General features: G+C 51.8%; 4 protein-coding genes across 4 annotated transcripts; all 4 read left to right on the forward strand.

The window, feature by feature from the left end:
* The first annotated feature begins 4,694 nt into the window (after positions 1 to 4,694).
* On the forward strand, positions 4,695 to 6,883 carry LOC117859862 (psbP domain-containing protein 3, chloroplastic). Its single transcript, XM_034743042.2, has 9 exons — positions 4,695 to 4,925; positions 5,032 to 5,135; positions 5,239 to 5,304; positions 5,489 to 5,569; positions 5,689 to 5,771; positions 5,868 to 5,943; positions 6,037 to 6,155; positions 6,252 to 6,299; positions 6,384 to 6,883. Exons 1-9 carry the CDS (start codon positions 4,786 to 4,788, stop codon positions 6,408 to 6,410), a joined length of 744 nt encoding a protein of 247 aa, XP_034598933.1. The 5' UTR covers positions 4,695 to 4,785; the 3' UTR covers positions 6,411 to 6,883.
* Positions 6,884 to 7,487: 604 nt separating this feature from the next.
* Positions 7,488 to 9,339, forward strand: LOC117859747 (cyclin-dependent kinase B2-1). The gene is made up of 6 exons (XM_034742930.2): positions 7,488 to 7,998; positions 8,095 to 8,268; positions 8,379 to 8,472; positions 8,573 to 8,642; positions 8,729 to 8,867; positions 9,002 to 9,339. Exons 1-6 carry the CDS (start codon positions 7,582 to 7,584, stop codon positions 9,092 to 9,094), a joined length of 987 nt encoding a protein of 328 aa, XP_034598821.1. The 5' UTR covers positions 7,488 to 7,581; the 3' UTR covers positions 9,095 to 9,339.
* Positions 9,340 to 13,849: 4,510 nt separating this feature from the next.
* LOC117860868 (3-hydroxy-3-methylglutaryl-coenzyme A reductase) lies at positions 13,850 to 18,262 on the forward strand. Its single transcript, XM_034744271.2, has 4 exons — positions 13,850 to 14,981; positions 15,294 to 15,475; positions 16,370 to 16,716; positions 17,412 to 18,262. The coding sequence occupies exons 1-4, from the start codon at positions 14,029 to 14,031 to the stop codon at positions 17,652 to 17,654; spliced, it is 1,725 nt and encodes a 574-aa protein (XP_034600162.1). The 5' UTR covers positions 13,850 to 14,028; the 3' UTR covers positions 17,655 to 18,262.
* Positions 18,263 to 22,944: 4,682 nt separating this feature from the next.
* LOC117860721 (uncharacterized) lies at positions 22,945 to 24,940 on the forward strand. Its single transcript, XM_034744091.2, has 3 exons — positions 22,945 to 23,186; positions 24,313 to 24,387; positions 24,486 to 24,940. Exons 1-3 carry the CDS (start codon positions 23,016 to 23,018, stop codon positions 24,537 to 24,539), a joined length of 300 nt encoding a protein of 99 aa, XP_034599982.1. The 5' UTR covers positions 22,945 to 23,015; the 3' UTR covers positions 24,540 to 24,940.
* Positions 24,941 to 25,460: the final 520 nt, after the last annotated feature.

The following is a 25,460-nucleotide window of genomic DNA, read 5'->3' on the forward strand; positions in this document are numbered from 1 at the left end:
GGTCGGGTCACTTCCGCAGACGATTCAGGGTCGGGAAGAGCTGGAAAGGGGTCGGCAGCTCACCTCCGGTCCTACTGATGAGGTCTCAGGGTTGGGAAGAAACAAGCCGAGGTGGAACGAGGATCAACGGCGGCTCGGGTCGGCGTCGCGGGAACTATCGGTGTTTCGGTGGCGGTGGTGCTTCTTGTGGACAACAAGCAAGCTCTAGAGTTGCGCGAGAGGATGGTGAAGCGGTTGGTAGGGTCGGCGAGGCGTAGGGTCGAGTGGAAGGGGGAGCTCCACAGAGAGCTCAGGCGGCGGTGCTTGTGCGCGAAGCAGAAGAGTGTGTGGCGGTGAGTGTGGTGGAGAAGAACAGAGCAGGTAGTGCGGCAATGGCGGTGGTGGTGAAGGGAACTCCAGTAAGAGGTTTCGGTACCTTTTTATAGATACGCAGAAGTGTTCGGAGGAAGGAAATGAGCTCGAGCGGGCGCGAGGATAAGATCGAGGGAGAAGAAGTGCTCTATCGCGGCGGTGATTGGTCGGCGCCTCCATTGGCGAGCTCGGACGCAATCTTGTTCTGGTTGGGCAGCAAGGATTTGGGGCTGGGGGCAAAGCGGGTTTGCTGGGCACGCGGATCTGCTAGGAGCCATTAATGGTCGCGGATCTGCTAGGAGCCATTTGTGTGGTCGCGGCCATTAATGGCGGCGGAGCCATTGGCGGACAGGAGGGAGGGAAGGGCACTGCAGGTGAGGTGACAGGGCGAGCGATGTGACGCGAGCATGCGCGGGACTAGTGGCTCTGCCGGGGCACGCTACTGGCGAGGCGGGGGAAGGAGCTGTCGCTGCCTGCGCAGCGGTTGGCGAAGGTGGCAGCGTCGAGGGGCGCGCGCACGGGCAGCGCGACTGGGGTGTGACGGGAGGGCCGGAAGGCGTTAGGGCGCGCGGCTGGGGATCCGGGCAGGACGGATGCGCGCGGGAGGCGAGGCAGCACCAGCGCGACAGCGGCCGACTTCGACCGCGGAGTGGCCGGGGTGGTGACGGAGCTGCGGGCAGTGCGCCTGGCGCGGCCGGCGATGCCTCGGGCGGAACGAGACAGGACAGAGCGGAGGACCGCAGGTCGTCGTCGCGCGCGACTGGGGAGCGAGGCGTGTCGACCCATCTTGTCACGGCCAGCGACTGGGCGAGGTGGCGCTCGCCAACGAGGTCACGCCACGCGGCGGCGGCACTCTGGAGCGCGGCGCACGCGCGCTCTGGCGCTGTCTGGCCGACGGATCCGCGAGATCCTTTGTCGGGCCCATCTTCAAGCCTCTTGATCTGTCGATTTTCAAACTGCGCCACGTTGACTCCCTTTACAAGAGTTGTAGTACACAGACCAAGGTCCAACTTTTGTAATCTGACCGAGTTCAAAAACACAATGGATTTGGAGATTCAAAGCTCCAAAGTTTGGAGGAACGCCGGTTCTCAGGACTTAGAGAAAAACGGCGGCTTGGCTGGTTTTCAGGGTTCGGGGCTGATTAGAGCTGCAGATTTGGGAAGCTTCGGAGGTGAATTGGATCAAGGTCCAATTAGCAAAGTTGTTGTGAGAATTTAGTTCTCCAACTTTTACAAAGGGGCTTTATGATGTTCTGCTCAACTTTCAAAAGATAAACCCATCCTAAGGCGTCAGGTCGGGCTGATATCCAAACTTAGCCAGAATGGCTAAAAGAGGCTGAGGTGACCAAACTAGGGAACTTTGACTTGGATTTTGGACAAAACAACACAGATTGGTATACCGGATTTTTGATAGGCTTCTTGTGAGGGGAAAAAGGTACTTCCACTTGCCTGAAAGTTGCCAAAGCTCTTCTTTAGGCACAAAGGACTTGTCTTAAGATTAAAACACCGTTTAAGCACCCAGGTTGTTACAACATGGCCCTCCACCTCAAGAGAAATTAACATGTTCATATCATGACCGAACCTATATCTGCCTTTGGGAGGCCTGCAATTGCCTTTTAGTTCAGTGGTAGTGACCAATTAGTACATTATAATATGGGCAGAGGGATCTTAGCTACATAGATCGCCGATGTACTCATTAGGACTAATCAAGCAAGAGTCATATGAATCAGCATTGTATTTTTTTAGGGACCATAATTTTAAATCCACCCATCTAAACCGGTTCATACAACTCTTCCTCTCCAATCTCTCTCAAATTTTTGGCCTCCTTCCTTCCTCCTCCCTCCCCTCCAGCCTTCCACTTCCCAAGCTTCCTCCCCCTTCCTCCTGTTCCTGCGATGGCGAGGGCCACGTGGTGGCCGGAGTAGGGGTGAGTGGCGACCAGCGCGGGGCGAGCGGCTGCCCTCGGCGAGCCGCTGGATGTCGGCCTTGGGTAGCCGCATCCGTAGCCGCACGTACGGCGGCGGCCTCCACGTGCGGCGATGACGAAGGGGATGATGATGATGCCGCAAGGGCCGCCGCCACGAGGCCGACCGCCGCGCCAGCATCAGGCTCTCCGGCCACGCCCCAGCGCCACCAGCGCTGTAGGTGAGCACGTCAGACCACGTCCGCCGGGGCGCGTCCCGCCGCCTGGCGGAGGACGACGCGGCCATCCTGGGCAGCTCGACGAGGAAGTCGAGATTCCAGGGCTTGAGCGGTGCGTCCGGGTCCAGCGGGCGTGCGCGGACGTTGAGGCGGCGCACCTCGTCGGACTCGAGGAGGTGGTGACCCGGGTGGCCCCGTGGTGCGTCGGCCCAGCAGGGGTATCTTGGTCTTTCGTTGGTTTAGCTGGGCAAGGGTAAGTACATTGGTGTCGTTTGGTCTCATGCATTAACACGTAATCCTGAGATGACTCAACAGGCAACCCGTACAATGGGTTGTCTTATAAGTTGTCTGGTGGAGCTATATAATTCTTTAATTTGTACATATGGAAAAAGAAAATATTATGAGTTGCATGACAATAATAACTCATACAATGATTGTTGAGTTGTCTAGTAGTCCTACAATTTAGCTCATGAGGCGGTTGTTTCGTGAAACAATAACCTCTTTCTCTCTACTCGCTCTCTCTCCTCCACATCATCAAAAGTCCTACGTGGCACTGCATGAGACGACTTATGAGACCACTGACGTGTAACAATGTACTGACAGGTAGGCCCATGACTCGGGAGGGGTAAAATGGTCAGCTCATGGATGGAACCACAGATGGAATGGCACTAAGAGGATAAATCTAAATTTCAATGGCACTGAAGGAATTTTGAACAAATCTATGGTAACGAGGGAACTCAGTATTTCTATGTATTTTTATGTCATCGAGGGAATTGATTCTATAAAGTTGATATCCTAGCTCCGACGCTTTTGATAAGGAAAAGTGATTATTAGAATTTTTATAGAGATATGCAAGGAATATGGAAGGTGACTTTTGTATGTTTATTACTTCCATCATAAATATTTCCCTTTTCTCTTTCACAGGAAAGATGCTAAGGGACCGTTTGGATCCGGTTGGGATTCTCCAAGAAAAAAAAATCAAAATCCAAACCAAAGAGGTTGGATTCTACTGCAGGATTCTAGAATCCCTACCCATAATCCACAATCCCCACTTCCTTAGCTTACGGGGGATTTTAGGATGAGAAATTACAATTTTACCCCGCTCCAAATATTTGCCTGTTTAAGAAAAAAGGGAGGCAAGGGCATTATAGATAATTCGTTTTTACAACCAACCTAATATCCGGATTAGAATCTAGAGATCTGAATAGGGTAGATTATTACAATATACTATCTAGATTTATAATCACTATACACTATCCGGATTCTTATAATCCATCGGTGGTCCAAATGGGGCCTAAGTTTCGATGACGGTTCATGTGGATGTGCGGGTTTTCGTGCGTTTCCTGTACTTCGGGCAGTTTCTGGACGAGCGTGCAAGCTGCTACAACGACCGGAGCGGTTCACGTCCTTGCCCGACCTGCAGCAACGGCCAACACGACGTTTGAAAGTCCTAGGGTCCAACGAACTCCTTTTGGTTAGGCTAGGCGGATGAAGCAACCGAGCAAGAAACTCTTCTCCTGAAGCGGCTGTAAGGTGCAAACAACAGCAGCCTGCCGATGTCACCATATTCGGTACAACAAGATTGCAACTGCATGGATTCTACTGAATCATGGCCATTGTTGACCTTGCGATGTTCAGTTTTGCATTCGTAGCTATTGTGTCTGTTATTCTGTTTCATTCGCGATGTTTTGTGGACACAGGGCGATCGCTAGGAAATTCTGGGATCTGCACGCCAAATCCGTGCTGTGGTAATCAGTAACCTATGGCTCCAACCTCCAGTATGCGAGTGCTGAATGCAACTGTGAATCGTCTCACGGTACGCTCGATTTGGATTCTGGACACGTGCCAACTGCCTATTTGGTTCAACTGGTGGAATGTAATCTCAGTAGTTTTGTTGCCTTTGCAGTTTGCACACAGCAATTCCTGCAACGAGTATTAACTAGTGTCTGGAGTTACGTACACTTCTCTAGCGAATGGAGCTCTCTGAAACACGCCCATACTGTTTCAGCACTTGTGCTCACTGAAACAACATTGCTGCGAGTGCGTATTTCTACCGTCCGATCAAGATCGTGTGCCTCGGGCCGCACTTGGCCAGTCGCGCTCTCGCCCGTGGCCCCCCGCGTGCGCCTGGCCGCCTGTTCTCCTCTGCTCGCGGCCACAAGCCCAAAGTGGGTTCCCGTCGAACGAACGGTGCCTACCAAAACACACGGCTGGAACAAAATATCCCCCACGAAAACAAACGGCGAGCCAACCGCAACCACCACTCGGCACCGGCTGGCCTGCGGCGCGCGCCATGGCTGCCGTGACCAGCACCGCCTTCCTCTGCCCGGCCGCCGGCGGCCTCTCCCCCTCGCCGCCATTCAGGCGCAATCCCGGCAGCAGCAGCAGCCGCAGGAGGCTGCAGCTGCAGGTCTGCCACTGCCGCCCTGCTCGGTACACAACCTCTATCCACTAGCTCCGCACGCGGACCTCACAACCGGCACAATTCAGCAACACCAGCACGTGACGCGGCGGCCTGCGCTTGTTTGGTTGTGGGCAGGGTAGAGGGGCTGGACCGGAGGGAGGCCTTGCTCGGCGTTGCCCTCTCCGCCGCCGCGCCGGCGCTCTTCGCCCCCGCGGCTGCTCTGGCGGCCGAGGCCACCGGTACTGCAGGGTCCATGTCCTCAGCTCTCGTCGCGCTGCTGTGTGTGTTCCTGGGGTTCTAGCGATCGATGCTTACTTTGTTCAGTTTGGTTCTGCCGGTAAGAGTTGCAGGAGGGCTTCACCACGTACGAGGATGAGGCCAACAAGTTCAGCATTGTGGTTCCACAAGGCACGTAGCAATCGTAATTGTTTTCCTTCATCGATCAGTAGGATCGAGCGTCTTATCTAGCTCGAGTTATCCGATGCAAAAGGAGCCAAATTCAGTCCACCAGTTGTCAGAATTAGGTGGCAACTGGCAAGCAAGAGCAAGCAGTGTGACTGTGTGAGTAACCGCAGCTCTGCTTGTGTGGCAGGCTGGCTGATCGGCGCCGGCAAGTCCAGCGGCATCAAGTCCGTCACGGCGTTCTACCCCGAGCAGGCCGCCGACTCCAACGGTACGCCTGCTTCTTCCACCTTGTGCCGGCAGTCAGCTGCCACGCGATGCGACAGATCCTTAAAAACCATTGGCGTCGTCCTTGTGAATTCACTAGCACCTGTTCTGCCACTCTCTCAGTCAGCGTCGCGATCACCGGCATCGGGCCGGACTTCACCAGCCTCAAGTCCTTCGGCGATGTCGACGCCTTCGCCGAGGGCCTGGTACGCGCTCGGCCGACCCTGAAGTCTGAACACTGAATTCTTTCCTATCAACTCGCGCTCTGAATCCCTGATGGCAATCCTTGCGTTGTTGAGAAGGTGAACGGCCTGGACAGGAGCTGGCAGAGGCCGCCGGGGCTCGCCGCGAAGCTCATCGATTCCAAGGCGGCAAACGGTACCTCTTCAGAATCGCGTGCAGCTTTAGTCACAGAGGTAACGCGTCACCTCTGACCTTCTGAACCTCTGAACCTGACCGTGCACGCTGCAGGTCTGTACTACGTGGAGTACACGCTGCAGAACCCCGGCGAGCGGCGGCGGCACATCCTCTCTGCAATCGGGATGGCGTTCAACGGCTGGTACAACCGCCTCTACACGGTGACAGGCCAGGTGAGCAGAACCCCTATGGCATCATCACCTGCTTGACTTGACCGAACGCTTCAGCAGCCGGAATCACACGCTAAGCTTAGTTACCCCGATGTGCAGTACATCGACGACGAGGAGTCGGAGAAGTTCAGGCCTCAGATTGAGAAGGTGAGCTCCATCATGAATTCTGCCCTCTTTCTGCCATTGATGAACGCTGAATTGTGGGTTTTTGTTTCTTCAACCGTTTTGCAGGCGGTTCGATCGTTCAGGCTGACATGAGAGTGCTTCGCACTGTGTAGCATTCAGAGATGCACGGTATGCAGGTGGACGCCTGTAGATTGACCAACTCGTCTTCCACATTATTAAGTTTTTTTTAAGCAAGTCTCACATACAGCTAAAGGGGTATGTTGGAAAGTACATTGCTACACCTCAATAATCCCATAGATCGTCTCATGTAATACCACATATAATTTTTGCTGGTGTGGAGGAGGGAGGGTGATGAGAGAAAAAGAGGTCGTTGTTTCGCGAAACAACCGCGAAACAACCGTCTCATAGGCTAGATTTTAGGACTACGAGATGATTACTCTACAATTGTACGAGTTGTGGTTGCATGCAACTCATAATATTTTTTTTCTATGCACAAATTAAGGAAATAGAATTACTATGAGACAACTAAAAAAAATAACCTATTGTACAAACAATCTATTGTACAAGTTGTTTGTTAAGTTATCCCATGATTACGTGTTAATGCATGAGACCGTCTATTATTAGACAACAGTAGCCCTTAGATAAATGCGGCGTTCCTTAGGAGATGCTACGATGCGATACTCGTTTGTAAAACACTGTAACAAGCGAGTGATCATGTTTGGAAAGAGTAACAAGTAATAAATCTTTTTATTTCCTTTCCGTTTCTTTCTTTCTGTTTTTTTGAGAGGATTCTCTTTCTTTCTTTGTCGTCGTTGTTCGCCCCCGATATCTCAGGACAGCCTGAAATGATATTTCCACCATCCCACGGCCCACAGGCTTCATCGTTGCGAACTTACTGCAGCTTCTTTGGTCCTACTTTTTTTTTCGAAAAACCATTGGGCCTGCTTTTCAGTAGGCCCATAAGTCCACAGCACGTATGAAAGGAAAACCAGCCCACACCACCGCCGACCTGGCTTCCCCCGAAAAGCGACAGGTTTCGAAATTCGAAATCACAAGGGAGCCGTTGGAGCGCCTACTCGGCGGCGGCGACATCTCAAACGGCTCTCTCCTTCCTCCTCCTCCTCACCAACAGCCCCCACGCCCCCCCCCCCCCCCCCCCCCCCCCCCCCCCCCCCCGCGTACAAATCCTCCCCCAATTCCAAACCCTAAATCCACGCACCCCCACAGCTCCAGACCCACCCACCACCACCATCCCCCCACGCCCATCCCCAAACCCACCGCGAGCGAGGACCGGATCCCGGCGATGGCGACGCTCCAGCACCAGCCGAAGCCGCCAGCGGCGGCGGCGCCGTCGACGACCACGGGCGGCGGGCTGCGCGCCATGGACCTGTACGAGAAGCTGGAGAAGGTGGGCGAGGGCACGTACGGGAAGGTGTACAAGGCCCGGGAGAAGGCGACGGGCCGGATCGTGGCGCTGAAGAAGACCCGGCTCCCGGAGGACGACGAGGGCGTGCCCCCCACCGCGCTGCGGGAGGTCTCGCTGCTGCGGATGCTGTCGCAGGACCCGCACGTGGTGCGCCTCCTCGACCTCAAGCAGGGCGTCAACAAGGAGGGCCAGACCATCCTCTACCTCGTCTTCGAGTACATGGACACCGACCTCAAGAAGTTCATCCGCAGCCACCGCGCCAACCACGAGAAGATCCCCGCGCTCACTGTCAAGGTAATTCCTTGCCTCTTCGTTCACGGCACGGGAGGTGTTTGTGTGAATGTGTTAGCCATGGCTGTTCTGATGAATGGTGATGTTGCGCGTTCGCAGATCCTCATGTACCAGCTCTGCAAGGGTGTGACCTTCGTCCACGGCCGCGGGGTGCTGCATCGCGACCTGAAGCCGCACAACCTACTCATGGACCGCAAGACCATGGCGCTCAAGATCGCTGACCTCGGCCTCAGCCGCGCAGTCATCGCCCCTCTCAAAAAGTACACCCACGAGGTCTGAATCCGGAATCCCTGCTGGTCTCCATCAGCCCACATGGCTGTTTCCGCTTGATCCCTGCTCTTTGGATCCGATTCACGGCGGAGCCTGAATTGCTGTTTCTGCAGATCCTGACGCTGTGGTACAGGGCGCCCGAGGTTCTTCTTGGCGCCACGCACTACTCCACGCCGGTTGATATGTGGTCCGTGGGCTGCATATTCGGTATGATTTTGATGAACCCAGTGATCCTTTGTTAACGCGAACTTTTTGTTTCAGAATTCACAACGACACGTGCATATTCTAATCTGGCTGTAAATTGCAGCCGAGCTGGTCACTAACAACCCACTCTTCCCCGGGGACTCGGAGTTACAGCAGCTCCTGCACATCTTCAAGTAATATATCCCCCAGTTGTTCGCTTGCTGAACTAATTGGGTGTCTGAATACTGACGATGATTCATCTCGTTTTTTGGGATGCCAGGCTGCTGGGCACCCCCAATGAGCAGGTGTGGCCAGGCGTTGGCAAGCTCCCCAACTGGCACGAGTACCCGCAGTGGAAGCCCACGAAGCTCTCCACCCTTGTCCCCGGTCTCGACGCCGACGGCTACGATCTGCTTGGGGTCAGTACTGAATCATGAAATGGCCGCAAACGTGTTATCCTTTGAGAGCAGATTGTAGGAGTGACTGAAAAGAAGAGGCATTACGTTGTGAGGATTGCATACTAACTTGATCGTGAATCTTGTGACTGCTGCAGAAAATGCTGGAGTACGAGCCGGCGAAGCGGGTCTGTGCGAAGGCGGCCCTGGAGCACCCGTACTTCAACGATGTGAACAAGGACCTGTACTGAAGCGATTGGAACCCACCGAGAGAGCCTTCATCAGTTGGGCATGGAGAGCTTCTATAACTTGTACTTTAGCTTGGTTGGTGTGTTAACATGATCCCCCTGCTGAAGGCTGAAGCAGTTCTTTTGCTTCCAGTGCAGTAGTAGCGTATGCCTGTTTTTCTAGCTGCTGCTTTCCTTTGTGTTGTGCCATTCAGTACTCGCTAAAGGACGAATTTCAGCGTAAGTCAACTCACATTTGACGAGTGAAATGATGTCCCTTTGCACTTGGAGCTGGAAATCCTGGAATCATCTTCGATTTGGTTTTGTAAAACTTCCTTTTTATTGTGCCTTGACGGCTGTATTGGGGAAGTGGTTCAGCTCTGCTTGTCTGGAAATTGTTTGTGTAGCAGCCTCATAATCGTTGCAGCTCATCGCCTGGGGGGGGGGGGGGGGGGGGGGGGGGGGGGGGGGGGGAGGGGAGGGGGAGGGGGGGAGGGGGGGGGGGCGGGGACGTGCCGAGTGGTACGTTTTGGCTGCCATGGAGAGGGAAAACGAGATGTATAAACACCCAGAAAAGGAATGAGAATGAGACAGGTGCGTAGCCCACGGACACGTAGCAGTGCTTTGACCTTGGCACGCATGCATCGTCTTCATCATCAAACATTCAGACTCCTACCAACGAAACCACGAATTGGGATTTTTCTTTTTTGAAGTAAACGAATTGAGAATTTGAGATTTGGGGAACGCACTGGCACTGCGATGTCCGTACAGTATGATACTACCATGACAGAACGGTGTTGATCAAATGTTCTTTTTTTTCTTTTTCTTTTTCTTTTTTTCCCTCTTGGTGTGCATTGCAAAAAAAAAACATCAGTGTGTACCTGGGTGTTCAACGCACGAGTGGTGCTGGTTCCGGAGCGCCATGTGAGAGATCTGAAACGAGCGCCATTGGAAACCACAAAAAAGACCGGGTGTTCTGGACATGAATGAAACTGGTGGCCCTTGTTGACACAACCCAAGTAGATTTTTTCGAGCGGACTCGATTACCCTGTGTTTGTTCACGGGTCGGGTGGGTTGGAATGGATCCGACCCAGATGGACCTATGTTTGGTTGAAAAATGGAATGGGTTGAGTCCATTCTTGAGGGAAATACTCCTCATATCCGATCCAATCCATCTCTCCAAAACAAAGGAATGGACTCGACCTACTTGAACGGCATCTCCTCTTCGCCTCTCCGTTCCGATCGTTCCTCTACACTCGAGGATGTGTGGCCGCGGCGGGGAGGATGTGGCGGGTGGCGTGGCACGGTGCAAAGGAGCAGGGCGGTGGCAGCCACGTGAGGGAGGCGTGAGGAGCATGTGGAAGAAGATCCGCAAAAGAAGAAAAAAAAAGAGAGGCTGACGGGTAGGATCAGCTGAAAACTATTGCTAACGGTGTTAAATCCCACATCTCCCAACTTCTCCAACCAAATAAAAATTGGATCGAACCTAACCCTCCCAACCAAATACGAGATAGGTCCAATCCAACTAAAAAATGAGACGAACACATTTCGTCCCAGAACAAACCTCCCAACCAAATACGAGATAGGTCCAATCCAACTAAAAAATGAGACGAACACATTTCGTCCCAGAACAAACACATGTTACGTGGTAACGAACACGAGGATGACGGTGATCTAGGGCCCATCGCGTTATCGCAGCGATAGGATACCGACGCAGAGATGCCTCCGGGGCGGGCCTCTCCACGCAAGAACGAGCACTCCTTTCCCCGGTCTTCTTCCAGTGAATGGATGGACATGGGAAGTGCGTAGAGACGTGCTACTCCTTGCCGCTCATCGCTCTCGCGCGCACAGCTGGACCCGTAACGTTCAGGGGAACTGTCAGAACCGTGGTGACCGATCTGTCGGTACCTAACCAAGCACAAAGCCACGTGTTTTTATTTTCGACGGAGAGGAAGTTCAGGAACTCCAACGCATCAGCCTTCCTTTCACTGCAGTCCGCAGCACGCGATCGATCGATGCTCGGTGCTCCCCGTCGACGTCCGCCGGCGCCCGGTAAGAGCCACCGCAGTAGCTGGCGACGCCTCTCGTCGGGATCGGGACGGCCGCGGGCGGGTCAAAAGGAGGGCGTGTTCGCGCGTCGTCGGAGCCTTTTCCCGCCGCGCACGTCGACAGGGAGGACGAGCCGGCTGCCGGCACGCGTCAGGGGTGGTGGCATCGTCCCGTACGCTGCACCTGGCTACTCTGGCTAGCTAGGTGTCTGGTTCCCCAGTCCCCACGCTCCTGGAAACCGTGGAGGGCGACAAGTGCCGACTGGCCAAGAGCCCAGCATGGCCGGCGGCTAGCTGCTTTGCCTACTCCTACTTCTCAAGTGCCTCGCTGATTCGGTACCTACCTAGGGACCAGCCGCGTGTCAGCTCGATCCATTGACTACGCACGTATACGCTCGTTGTGTCAGTAGTAGCTAGATCAACGAGCGTACAGGGACGTCCCGTACCGAGATGCTCGTATACACGTGCAGAATGCCAGAATCGCCATCCGGAGGAACGGTCAGCGAATCAAGCACGAAGAGGACGCCGGCTGGGCCGGCGACGAGCCAAGCACACGCGAAAAAACAACGGTGAAAAACACGGATTATTGCGCCTGCATGTGCGCCGGATCCTTGGCCGACCCATGCATGCACGGCGGCGCCACGCCGGCCGTGCGGCCGGCGACGCGGCCGAGCGAGAGCCAAAACGTCCGCACGTACGTACGTACGTACGCGCGCCTTAACGATTGACGCGCCGTAGCGCGCCGCCACGTGAGGACGCGTGGACACGCCGGGGCGGACGCGGCGGCGTGACGCATCGCCCATGCCCCCATGCTGCCATGCCATGCCCGGGCGCGCGCCGGCGTGTTACGACTGCCGGGCGCGCTGCGCTGTGGCGTTGGATCCACCGGCCGGCCAGGCGGTCGGGCGGCGGTGGTTGGGAGAATTGGCATATAGGGGAGAACCGGTACGATCCAGCTAGCACTGCCGCCAGCAGCCGGCCTGCCCATGGCGCGATCGATGATGATGCCTGCGTGCGCCGAGCCATCGCAGCGTCTCGACCAGGTTTCGCACGAGGGTCCGCCGGCGACGCGGCTACCTCACCCATGCCGGTCGCGCGACGCGCGTGTGCCGACGGCCCAGCCATGCGCATCCCGCCTCGCCGCCGCCGCTACGGCTACAGTGAGCTAGGAGGGTGCGGCGGCGACGCTCGACGCGGACGTCGTTGCCGACGACGACGCGCACTCACGCCTGGTCGCAGCCAACCGTGCGGGAAAACGTTGATCGATCCGGCCGGATCATCCTCGATCGCGCGCCGCGGACACGATCCTATCCTCCGTTTTGGTTCCCGTCGGCCGGGTGCAGTGTCGATCAGTTGTTGCAGTGGGAACGTCGCTACGTCAGCAGATAAATGTATGCGTAGCATCGTCAGGGCTGATCTCTAATGTCGATGGTGTCCTCGCCGGTTAACTTCATCGTTCCTTCGATTTTTAAAAAAATATATAAAAAAGGAGATGATTTGACATTGCACGTTTGTGGAGTACTAGCCGCATTTTCAAGGAGGCACGCAAAGAAGGCTTTTGACTCTAAATTCCACGGGGAGCGACGACGAAACAACTGGGGCATGGATGTGTAAAACATGAACCACGAGGTAGACGTGCTAAAATGGCGTGCCATGCCGCGGCCGCGCTTGAAACCTTCGCCGGCCGCTAGCCTCAGCTCACCTCGCCGGGCAAGGCAATCTGTTTGGTACCCATATGCCTCGTTTCTTTACCCGGCCAGCTTGCTCGGCTGGGGAAGGAAATTCTTGCCGACGCCACCGTCGATTTGGAGCTCCGCCACCACCTGATCGAGCTGCGGGGCGAGGCAAGGCAAGCAGCGACAAAAGGCTCCTAGGAGCTGGCCTTGCTTTGCCCGGCGAGGCGAGCTGCGGCCAGAGTTGCAAGCACGCCCGCAGTCATCCGGCCCGGGGTCCGTCCAGAGACAGTACTGCTGCTGTTTGGAACCTCACGTTCTCCTACCGCTGCCTCATCAAAATTAGGCCCGATCGCTACAACATTAAAAGTATGTTCGGTTGGATTTATAAGCCGGTTGAAAAGCTGAAACGGCTAATTTATTGTAAGAGAAAAATACCGTTCGGTAGCTGATAAACTGGCTGAATAAGCTGAAGCGAACCGATTGAAATACGCGTGGTACCACTGCAATGCTATAGGGAAGTGAAAGTGAAAGCAGACGCGGTGGTTGGAGATGGACTTCATGGACACCACGTGTCATGCCAACACGCCGCGCGTGCGCGACCTCCGGGACCGCGAACCGTGTAAAAGTGTGGTGACCTGCTGAAGTGTCCACGGCCCAGTGATGTCACCTCATATACTAGTGCTACTAGTAGGAGTACAAATCGAGCGCTCTAACGTTTTCGGATTAACTAACATAATAATCCGTAACAAATTAATTTTTTAGGGATAACAAATTAACAACGGAATGCGTTAGCACGATGCGATCTCTGCTCGTCCTCTCCACACGTTTCCAGAGCCCAGTAAAGGCGAGAGAGGGTGCGAGCAGAAAAGGCCAAGGGGCCCCCGCCCACGCCAGCTCGCTCGCGAGCCTGCTCGGCGCGCCCAGGGGCCCGCCGACCACGTGGTCTCGTGGGCCCGTCGTGCGGTAAGCACACCGGCTCGTGGGCTGTGGCCTGTGGCTCCTCCACTCCGCCGCTGTTAAAACGGCCCGCGCCGGCTGCTGCCGGCCTCCTCGTGGCCGCCCGCATCCCGAGGAGGACCCCGAGACAGGCGCTCCTCCGCCGGTCTCCTCCCCCACCTCCCCGCGGCTCGCGGCGCGGCCATCCCACCCCACCCCCGACCACTGGCACCGCACCTCGCCCGCCACTGCCACCACCGCCTTTGACTCGTTGACCGACAAGTGAGCGCCGCGCGCCATGGAAGTGCGCCGCAAGGTGGGGGCCGGCTCCGCCGCGACGCCGGCGGCCCGTCACCCGCAGCAGCCGCCGCCGCCGCACCGGGCGGCCAGGGTCCAGGCCGGTGACGCGCTGCCGCTGCCGATCCGGCACACCAACCTCATCTTCTCGGCCCTGTTCGCGGCGTCGCTCGCCTACCTCATGCGCCGGTGGCGCGAGAAGATCCGCAACTCCACGCCGCTCCACGCCGTGGGGCTCGCCGAGATGCTCGCCATCTTCGGCCTCATCGCCTCGCTCATCTACCTCCTCAGCTTCTTCGGCATCGCATTCGTGCAGTCCATCGTCTCCTCCAGCGACGAGGACGAGGATTTCCTGGGCGTCGGGTCCGGGGCTCCCGCTCCTCCTCCCGTCGCCGCGCCCGCCCGCCAGGCGCCCGCGCCGGCCCCGTGCGCGCTGCTGGGGAACCCTGCCGCCGCGCCCGAGAAAATGCCGGAAGAGGACGAGGAGATCGTCGCCTCGGTCGTCGCCGGGAAGATCCCCTCCTACGTGCTCGAGACCAGGCTCGGGGACTGCCGCCGCGCCGCGGGCATCCGGCGAGAGGCGGTGCGGCGGATCACGGGCAGGGAGATCGAGGGGCTCCCTCTCGACGGCTTCGACTACGCCTCCATCCTCGGCCAGTGCTGCGAGCTGCCGGTCGGCTACGTGCAGCTGCCGGTGGGCATCGCCGGGCCGCTCCTGCTCGACGGCCAGAGGTTCTATGTGCCCATGGCAACCACCGAGGGGTGCCTCGTCGCCAGCACCAACCGCGGCTGCAAGGCCATCGCGGAGTCAGGCGGCGCCAACAGCGTCGTCCTCCGCGACGGGATGACCCGCGCACCCGTCGCCCGCCTCCCCACCGCGCGCCGCGCTGCCGAGGTCAGGGCATTCCTGGAGGACCCTGCCAATTTCGAGACGCTCTCCATGGTTTTCAACAGGTGAATCCCGAAACTAAAAAAGGAAAGAAAAAAAATGGTTGATAGCTACATATTGCAACAGCGTGTGTGCGTTCAATCGAAATGGCCTTTTTGACTCGTGCCTCTGGAGTGAGACAATTGGCACTGGATTAACAGGCAGCTTATGTTCGACGATACATCTCTCTGATGGAACACAAGTGTCTTAATCAAAACCATTTTTTCCTCTCATCTCGTAGTTACTCTGTTTGTAAGGTTTTGAAATTTTTATGTAACGATGACATGAATATGACGTGATGGATGAATTGCTGGAACTAAACCATCAAATGTGAGCAGGTCAAGCAGGTTCGCAAGGCTGAAGAGCGTGCAGTGCGCGATGGCGGGAAGGAACCTGTACATGAGATTCACCTGCAGCACAGGGGACGCCATGGGGATGAACATGATCTCAAAGGGCGTGCAGAATGTGCTGGATTTCCTTCAGGATGACTTCCCTGACATGGACGTCATCAGCATCTCAGGTTGACTTTTCTCTCCCGCATTTTGGATAAGTTGAATTACCACACCTGAGTCACGTGGCTGCTTGATGCTTGAACGTTGAAGCTTATTATACGAATTGTCAGTAAGGAAATCCTAAATTCCTTGCCGCATTTAATGTAAGGTACACATAGCCCCTTAAAATTATTCATCAATGTTTGAAATCAAACCATGCTGAATAGTCTTCAATGAACAATAAGGACAAAAGACCATTTGGCAATACACGTACTATTTGTCCTATCGAATTACTGAGGGAAGCTTGAGGACAGAACATTGGCTTGTTCAATTCAACTTTACCTTTTCAAATCTGGATGGTCAGTGAAACAACTTGGCATGACATAGGAATTTCAAGTATTTCTTCATAACAGTGCTGCACAGCACTATGAATAGGATGTAGCGAGCGACAGAAAGGGCATTGGAAAGGTCTTGTTGATACAAGGATGCTGCACCTAAACCAATACCGACTCCGACAGTTTGACTACTAAAATACTTGCTCTGAGTAGTTGGAACTACCTTTTCTTGATCGTCATGCATACTACTAAAATGTTCCGGAGAAAGCACACAACCTATCTTTACAAATGTTAGCAGTCGTGATGTACCATGCACATCTTATTTGACTGTATTAATAAATACCTGATTTCATCAGCACAATATGTTGAAAACACAAGAAGTAATATTTCAGGCCTTACTAGTTCACCACTACCAATTTAGCAGCTTCTGTGTGCTATGACTTGTTTGGCAATACCTGATTCCATTAGCATAATTTTGGGCATCAACTACTGTACAGAATTGTAGATACAAGAGCCCGTAACATATTTTACAAATTATATTTATGTTATTTACCCAGGATAACCAATATCTTTCGCTCCTGAAATCAGGTAACTTTTGCTCTGACAAGAAGCCAGCTGCTGTGAATTGGATTGAAGGACGTGGGAAGTCTGTGGTTTGTGAGGCGGTAATCAAGGAAGAAGTGGTGAAAAAGGTTCTAAAGACCAATGTACAGTCACTAGTTGAGCTGAACACGATCAAGAATCTTGCTGGCTCTGCTATTGCTGGAGCTCTTGGGGGTTTCAACGCTCATGCCAGCAATATTGTGACAGCCATCTTCATTGCCACTGGCCAGGATCCCGCACAGAATGTAGAAAGCTCTCACTGCATCACAATGCTGGAACCCATAAATGATGGAAGAGATCTTCACATCTCTGTCACCATGCCGTCTATTGAGGTACGCAACAATGCCATCTTTTGTATGAAAGTGCTAGCATATCTGGGTTTTGTGCTGGCGATATGCTTTGCCTACATTATGATTGGTCCCACTTCGATTTTGTTTTGCAACAAATGCTCTGCACGTATCTTATGGTCCCCAATGGTCTAATACCTGCACATCCTTTTCCACGAATAATTGACCTTTGAAATGTCTCGAACATTTCCATCTAGCAAGTTCCTAAGTTATTCATAAAGAAAACGTGACATAATCAATGCTTTTGTTCTGCAAACTGGAACCTTGTATTTTAGTTCTACACTTGTAGGGCAAACAGAGTTGGTGTGATTGGAAGCAGTGTGCTTTGTCCGTTCCTTCTTAAGTTGTGGCCTACTTGTTATTTTAGTGATTTTTTCTAATTTAATGCATTAGTTTGGCTACATTTCTTTGTCAGAATGGTCATCAGATTTGATCCCAAAGGAATGTTTTCTTCTGATCCCAACAGAAAGGAATCTTTTATTGTTGTTTTCCTGTTCATCTCGTCTATTATGATGATGTTAGGACGTCGCAAATTATTGTATTATTTTTCTCCGTTGATTGTGATGGCATAGCCTAATACTGAGGCACCTGATATTATTTGTATTATTTGTTTAACACTCTTTGAAATTATTCTCTAAGCATACAATGATCATCATCCTCTGAAAATTTCTGAAATGCAGGTGGGCACAGTTGGGGGAGGGACTCAGCTGGCGTCCCAGTCAGCGTGCCTTGACCTCCTCGGGGTGAAAGGCGCAAACAGGGACTCCCCCGGAGCAAACGCGAGGCTCCTGGCCACCGTGGTGGCTGGCGGGGTTCTCGCTGGGGAGCTATCCCTCCTGTCCGCGCTCGCGGCCGGCCAGCTTGTGAAGAGCCACATGAAGTACAACAGATCCATCAAGGACATGTCCAAGGCCGTGCCTTGATCCGAGATTTGGATCATTTCAGGGGGATGGACGGATCCGGAGAGTGAAAACACCCTCGAATAAGTTTTTCATGTCCCGTGGAAGCGCAGAGGTTGGGGAGGGACTTGGGGGCATGGACAGGGTTGAGGTTGGTCAACGCCGGCCTGGTCACTTTCTCAAGAGCCAAAGAAGGATTCGCCATCGACATCAAGTGAGCTGCGAAAAGTTTGCATCAAGCGAAACCGTCAAGATTGCGAATTGGCCAGGTCCTTGTTCAGGAGTTTGACCCATTTGTTTCTTGGTGCCGGCCAGGGCCGGCCAGCTCAACTCAGCCATGGACACCGGCCGTCGTCGTCCTCTGCTTCTGCGCGCTGACACTGGAGGGCGAGCTAACCCTCTTTGTTTCGTGTTCATAAAGCTTTGATTACCTTGTTGCAGAAAAGAAAGTAGTGTTGTTGTAGCCTTGTAGTTGTAGGTCCTTGTAGATCTCTCTCTCCCACATTGCTTCAGAAGCAGCAGCAGCTCGTGAACCTTTTTCTGTTCCCCTTTTCAGCTCTGTAACTATTTCTTTTCTTTCCTTCGCGTTGTTCAATCCGATTTCTTAATCGAATGCTCTGGAAATTCGGTGATGTAGTGGTTGTCAAAAAAACAAGGCATGTCCATGGCGGCTTCTCCAGCTGCACCTGCACCATCTTTTTTTTTGTGATAAAAGCTGCACCATCAGCTGATCACCCAACTTGGTGGTCTCCGCCTGGTTCCGGATCGGCGGTTGGTCACCTGATGCTGGAGCGTTCGTCCTCACATGCTTGTCCCAGGCAAGGTTGGTCGGACGGCGACGGAGATGGGGTCGAGAGGTGGCGAACAACCTGGAGATAACCTTTGCTTTGGCGCCATTATCGTCTTGCCTTGGCGGTTTAAAAGTAACCGGCCAGGGGGCGCGCAAGTTGATCGGCCGGCGACGAGGCCGGAGGGGTAGGCCATGTGGCCTGCATGTTGGGCAGATCGGATCCGCCCGGCATGGCACATGGTATTGCCAGATTTTCGCCGGGGCCTCTGAGATGTTCGCGCATGCCGTCCACTTGTCGGCCAGGGGGGCCGAGCTCCGGGACAAGGGAGTACAGGCGGGCGGATCACAGGCTCACAGCTGCTTGCGCGCTCCAGGCCGCGGAACCGGTGGGGAAGGATCGCAGGGGATCTCCAGTGATCTCCCTGTTCCGGGCGCGCTGCCGCACGGGCACGCGCCGGCCAAGCGTGCGGTGCGTGGCGTGCCCGTGGGCACTGCCGCACTGGGCGAGCAGGCACAGCACAGCGTGTGACGAACTGAAGGTCCCTCGTGTTAGTGTTGCCCATGTCCTCCTGTCGTAGCCTCGTCGGGCAGGGTGGGTCAGATCACCGGCCAGGAACGTAAAAGTTTGAGAAAAATCTTTCTAAAAATATCATGAGAAACATGGGCTTTCCACTCGTCCCACTATTATGATTTGGAAAATAAGTGTTGTGATACCTCAACTTTGAGGGTTAAGTTTGTCCCTCAACTTCTAATTTGACCAATTCAATCCCTCAAGTTGATCTTAAACACATACATACGCAGCATTCGTCAATTCAATCCCTCAACTTGAGCTTAAACACATACTCCCTCCGTCTCAGGATCGTAGGCGTAACTACTTTTTTGAACTGTCCTAGGATACTAGACGTTGGACTCTAAAGCTCCGCATGCGCCGTCGCTCCGCGTGCGGATTAATTGCTGGCCGCATCGTAGCACTCGCCTTCCGTTAGAATAGCGACGTTACTCTCGCGGCCAGGCCGTCAACCGAAGTACATATGCACCCGGAGTAGTACTTTCCTTGCATGCATCTATCGTGACTACCACCTCACCTCTCTCTCTCTCGCACTTTCCTTGCATGTGGTCGTGATGGAAGAAATCGCGTCGGAGAAGACTCAAGGATAGGTGGCGAAGCGGCAGGTCATGCGTGACCGATGCATGCAATGGCAAGCGCAGCTAGAGTTTCGCCGTGCTCGAGCGTTTCCTGTCCGTGCCATTCGCGCGCGGCAGCTGGCGAAGGAAAATTATGAAGATGCCATCTCCATGCAGCAGCAAGCCAACGGTGAATCTGGAGGTCGTCCGCTTGCGATCAAGGCCGATGTCGATCATGGTGCCGACTTCGACAGCATTTGGTACATCCCTGACTCACTGGCCGGCGACATCTATGTTCCGAACTCATTTGAGGACGTCGAGGAAGAAGCTAGCGTTGCTGCAACTGAGGTTGCTGAAAGAGAAAAAGAAAGGGAAAAAAATGAGAAGGCCCATGCAATCGCCCATCCTATGATGTACAAAATTTGGTTTCCTAGTTTTCCTAAATTGCAAGAATGATCTAAATCGTCACATGATGTAATCGGTTACATGCAGTTTAGTTTGTTGAAGATCAAATAAAAAGAGACATTTTGTAAGCTATGCAGTGATGAAATGCACTGCATCTTCATAAATTTCCTTATCTACTTGCAGTTTTACTGGAAGTTGACCAATTCTCTCCAGTGTTCCCTTCTTCAAATGCGGAATTGCATAATGCTGCCCTCCTTTTGCAAGCATTATCTCCCTCATGCATGCTTGTAGTGTAAGGAACACACGATTTGACCTGTCCACTGGGTATTCTAGATAGGTTTTAATCACATTAGCCTAAATTTTTTGGATGTTTGATGGAGATGACTTTTGAAACAATGTCTGCAAGGTTGAAAAAAATCTAGATCCAAAACATTAAGATCCAGAGAATTAGGTGGCTGACACATCAACCTTATATCCCACCCATCTTCTCGGCAAAAATCTTCGCGTTGTCTTGTTGAATGAATATTGGGCGCCCTCGTTCTTCATCAGGCCATTTTTCTTTGATGGCAGGTAAAGACCTTTTCGATCAGAAACTTACGGATAGTTTTCCCTCGTGACCGATGTCATGGCCTTGAGCTCCAAGGTTCCTATATTCAACCATGCAAGTAGAGTAACCAAGATAAGTAGAGTTGCTATACGTACTGGTAGTTGCTCCTAAGTAAACAAAATTAAATTTCATACCTCTCGACCTATTGGGACTTCTTCTCTTGGCCGGCTCCAATTTAGTGAAGGGAAAAATTCCTATTCTACCATCAAATGTGCATACACCATTCTCAAACCTCGAGCAGGCTGTCACACTTAAAAACATCACCTTCTCAATGAAATTTTTGCTCTTCACGGCTCTTCGAGGGATCTGTTCGCCGGCGCCAAGTAATAAATTTGATTTTTCTTTATCCTATAAAACTATTTCTCATCTATGTAAATGACATTGTACAAAGATTTAAATGTTGGGTCATCTGGTAAACTATGGCTGTGTGCAAAATCGCACACGTTCCTCCATGTTTTGTTCAGTTAAAGTGAACTTTATGGTATTTGTATGGCGCCTAAACTTTCCTTTTTCTAGACGCCTATGCAATGTGCTCCATGACATATATATGCAAGGCACTGGCTAGGTCACGGATAGTATTACGCTGTCGAAGTGGCGCATCTTTGATGACATCTGGGTTAAATGGAAGTTTTTTACCGCCACAACTTTTTTCTTATTGGAATCAAAAGCTGAAATTCCACCACCAGTTTTTGCATCACATCCTAGACAACTCTCAACGGCACCCCCATATCACTAGCAACAGATTTCGTCACTCCCTCCTTCATCATGCTTGGAGCTGATCTTTCTAAGCACATCGCATACAAGATTCTTTTTATATCAGGAGGGTAGTACCGCCTCCTCTTGATATTAGCGGGAGTGCCTACATAAAGAAGAAAAAAACATGGTTTGCATGGACTGTTCATTCAAGGTATGCATGCAGAAAGATTCGGCTCATTTGAAAAATAGAACATGGTTTGCATGCGATGGAGTACCTGAGTCGAATGCCACAGCATCAGCTTCATCTCCGGCGTCTGCTTGAGGCACAACATCTGCTTCTTCAACTTGCTGCACGGATTCCCCTTCGACTTGCTGCAAGATGTGTGCACCGCTGCTCGCTTCAGGTTCAACCACGACGTCTCCATAGATCGCTTCATCGTCGCCATCAACTATGTTGTGGTCACCTTCATCTTGGCCATCTTCACCTTCGTCGTCGTTGTCGTCGTCGTCAACTGTATCATTGCCATTAAGTACACAGCTCGTACAGTGAAAACATATAGAAAAAGAAAGCTCTCAGTGATTACCTCCATTGCCGGAGTCCCAAACTCAAATCATGTATGTCTCCCTCAAATTCCTCAATCTCATCCCAGTTGATAAACTCATTCAAATCTAAACAAGGTATGGTGTTCAAACGAAGAAAGAAGATTATAGAAAGGAATGTGCTGTCAGCCGTGCATAAGCATTGCCTATTTATAGGAGCACAAATGAGCCATTAGTGGTGCCACTTGCCAAAATATTTTTCATACGCGCCAAATTAGTTAGGCGCCAGCAGCTGAAAAATTAACACGGGCGTAGATGCATGCCGAAAAAATTAGCGGGCCGCGCGGGTAAGATTTGCATTTGCATGCAGGCGTGAAGAGTGGAAGAAAAAATACGCGCGGCTACATGAAGCTGGAAAGACCGCGGGCTCGGAAGAAAATGCGCGCGACTCGGTCTAACGGCGCGGGACGGAGCAACGTTTCACGCAATTATTCCGAGATGGAAACGAAGCGACGTTTCTGGGAGCACGCGATAATTAATGTACTCCTTGGTTTTTCTTCCTCTGTTTCAAATTGCAATTGCAAGTCATTTCGAGAATCTTGAAGAGTCAAAGCATCTCAAGTTTGATCAAAATTATAGAGAAAAATATAGAGATTTATGATATTAAATAGATATACTATGGAAATATAATTGATAAAGAATCTAATGATACTTAGTTGACATCCTAAATGTTATTATATTGTCATATAAATTTGATCAAATTTGAGATACTTTGACTCTTCAAGATTCTTGGAATGACTTCCAATTTGAAACGGAGGGAGTACCATCTCAGAGTTACGCCTACTGTCCTGATACGGAGGGAGTACTGTACATGCAGCATTCGAAAGGAGTACTAGTAAAAATTGAACGCGGCCCATTAGTGCGGCGGTAACGAATGAAAAAGGTAACGACGATAGCACTTAATGGGCCTTAGAAAATTGCTCACCAAGGCACTGAACTATTCATTCGTCCCAAATGCGGACCCATGCGACACTTTCACATGGGCCGGACGGCCCACCTGATGCCTTGCTTTCCGTTGCATCGAAGCCCCTTCTCCCCTTCCCAACTTTTCTTTCTTGCGGACCAATTCGAGACACGAAGGCGAGGTCGGTCGGGGGTCGGAGACGCGTCGGCGGCAGGTCGGTCGCGGCTCTTGCGGAGCGGAGGGGGGACGGGGAGGGAGATGGCGCCGGCGAGCGGGTTTGGCCGGGTGGTGGGGAACGCGCGGTCGTTTGTGGGCAACGCGCTGGGCGGGCTCCGCGGGTGGAGCAACCTCGCCTCCTGGACCGTCGCCGGGGGCCTCGCCTACTACCTCTGGGTCAAGCCCGCGCGGCAGCTCCAGAAGGAGCAGGAGGTGAGCACCTACCATTTCCCCCCTCTCCGCCGCTTCGAATTACTCCACTGGTTGGTTGGGACTTTTAATTGGAAATTTTCCCCCTCAGATCACGAGCGAGGGCTGCTGCTCTCTTCTGTAGTTCGATCTAGGCAGTGCGTGCGTGGTTAGACCACTCCAGGAACTTTTCATCCACAATCCAGCAGTTTGTTAACTGTTGTGCTCGCTCTTGGAGCCGAGATGTTTTGGCTCGCTGGTAAATTTGCATTGGATTGTTGGAAAATTTTTGCTGATGGGTTGGTTTTGGTGCGAATTGTTCCTGTTTCTCTGCTAAATGAAGCCGTGAGGGTTCAAGGAAGCGTGGATTACTTAGGCATGGACTGTAATATAGTTTTGTTCTTGAGTTGCTGCCGCTGTAGGGAGCTGCGAAGGCATACTTCTTGATCCAGCCATTATTCCTTGGGAAATCAGATTATGAATCTGTAATGGTGCTCTTGTCGACAATAGTAGTGGAATGGTTATTGTTGTGTTGCACCAAATGCTGCGCCTTTGGCGTATGATGTCAGGAGAATTGTAGAGGATACCTTAATGAGGGCAAATAATGGTGGTGTTTCTCTTGTACTCCCCCAAATTACTACTCGTTTTAGCTTTTCTAGATACATAGCTTTTCCTACGTATCTAGACATACATATATCTAGGTCCATAGCAAAAGCTACGTATCTAGAAAAACCAAAACGAATAGTAATTTGGGACAGAGGGAGTACATAACAATTTCGTGCAGTGCTTGTATATAGAGTCTAGAAAGACAGTAAAACAACAATCTACAATGATAATTGTTCTAAAGTGCGGACTGTATTGCACTCTGGTATGGCATCCAATTGATGTAAGCTTAGCTATTATAATGTTAATTGTAGAAGAAACTAGCCCTTATTCTTGCAATTTCTCATGTTGCAACTGATAGTTTGTCATTTTTCACCTTTTAGGTATATATCATGTTGTCATGCTATTGTTTTTGTAACTTCATTCAAGTTTGTATTTGGTTCCTCTGAAAATATTTAACCATGGAAATGGAAAATTTACTTCAGAGCTGCACTGATGGCACCTTGTTTGTCCATCCACTAAACAAATCATATGCTTTTTTCTCTAGGAGCGAGCTGCTTTGGCTGCTGCCTCGGATCCTTATCGTTATGTTGAGAAGCGGAAACCCATTCCTGATCCACAGGTAGCTACATCCATTATGTCAGACACTGAAAAACAAATTGCTTGACAGACAGGTTGTACGAGTTATTTCCCTGTGCTAACTGTGGATATGATGACCAGGATACTGGCCTTATTTATGGGAAGAAAAAGGAGCCTACAAAATCTGAAGATTAGTTCCTCTGGGCACATCTTGTACCAAAACGTGCCACCCGTATGTGCTACAATACAAGGAATTGTTTCTGCATATCTGCTGGCTACATGATAAACGTTTTGTGAAACTGTTGCTTTGTGCTAGCAATGTAAATGGAGCGTTTTGCAGTTTGAGTACTAGAGCCCCAGGAAGTAACTTGTTCACCATCGTCTGTTTTGCTCAGATCATGAGAGATGTAAATGCTTTCAGAATAGGGGAAAAAATCTATACTTTTTTGCTAGCTAGATCTGGATGTTGACATGTTTATGTATCACTGTATCAATGCACACCGCACCAGGGGCTATAGTTTATTCTGTTGCATACTGTTTTTGCCAAGTAATAATACCGTTGTTCGCCGACGGTGGACACAAACTCATTGATTCCACTCTGCCTGTGACCTTCCATGAGCTTTTGAGCTTAATTGCGTTGAGATTGAGCTGATGTCGGCTTATGGTTATCGGTAATTCACTCCTTACATGGTTCATGGCTTAGTTCCTACTAAATTTATCTGAATCACATGTGGTGATTTTGTTTATTAGTTGTGGCTGCTTTTATGTTATACTAGTCATTAGTTGTGCTGTTCCACATAGCATTAATCCGAAACAAAATCACTTAACCTTACATTTTGTTTGGTCTGCCTAAAATGCTCGGAAGACCAAATGTATTCTCTGTGCATTTTCCCTGCAGACTGCAGCTAATGAAAAAAAAACCGCATACCATGATCTTTCCTATGATTCAACTGGTAAATACCAGTGCAACCATATGCATCATCGATCAGGACTTACCACGGCTCACAAGATATCGCCAATGAGAGTTAACAACAGCACCGGAGTGGTAAAGGTGCTTCAGTTTCTCAACCTAAGGTAGTGTTTGGTTGGCTCAAATGTAACGTAATCTGATTACTG

The sequence above is a fragment of the Setaria viridis genome, chromosome 6 (genome assembly GCF_005286985.2).
Source record: "Setaria viridis chromosome 6, Setaria_viridis_v4.0, whole genome shotgun sequence".
In the NCBI taxonomy this organism is placed as follows: Eukaryota; Viridiplantae; Streptophyta; class Magnoliopsida; order Poales; family Poaceae; genus Setaria; species Setaria viridis.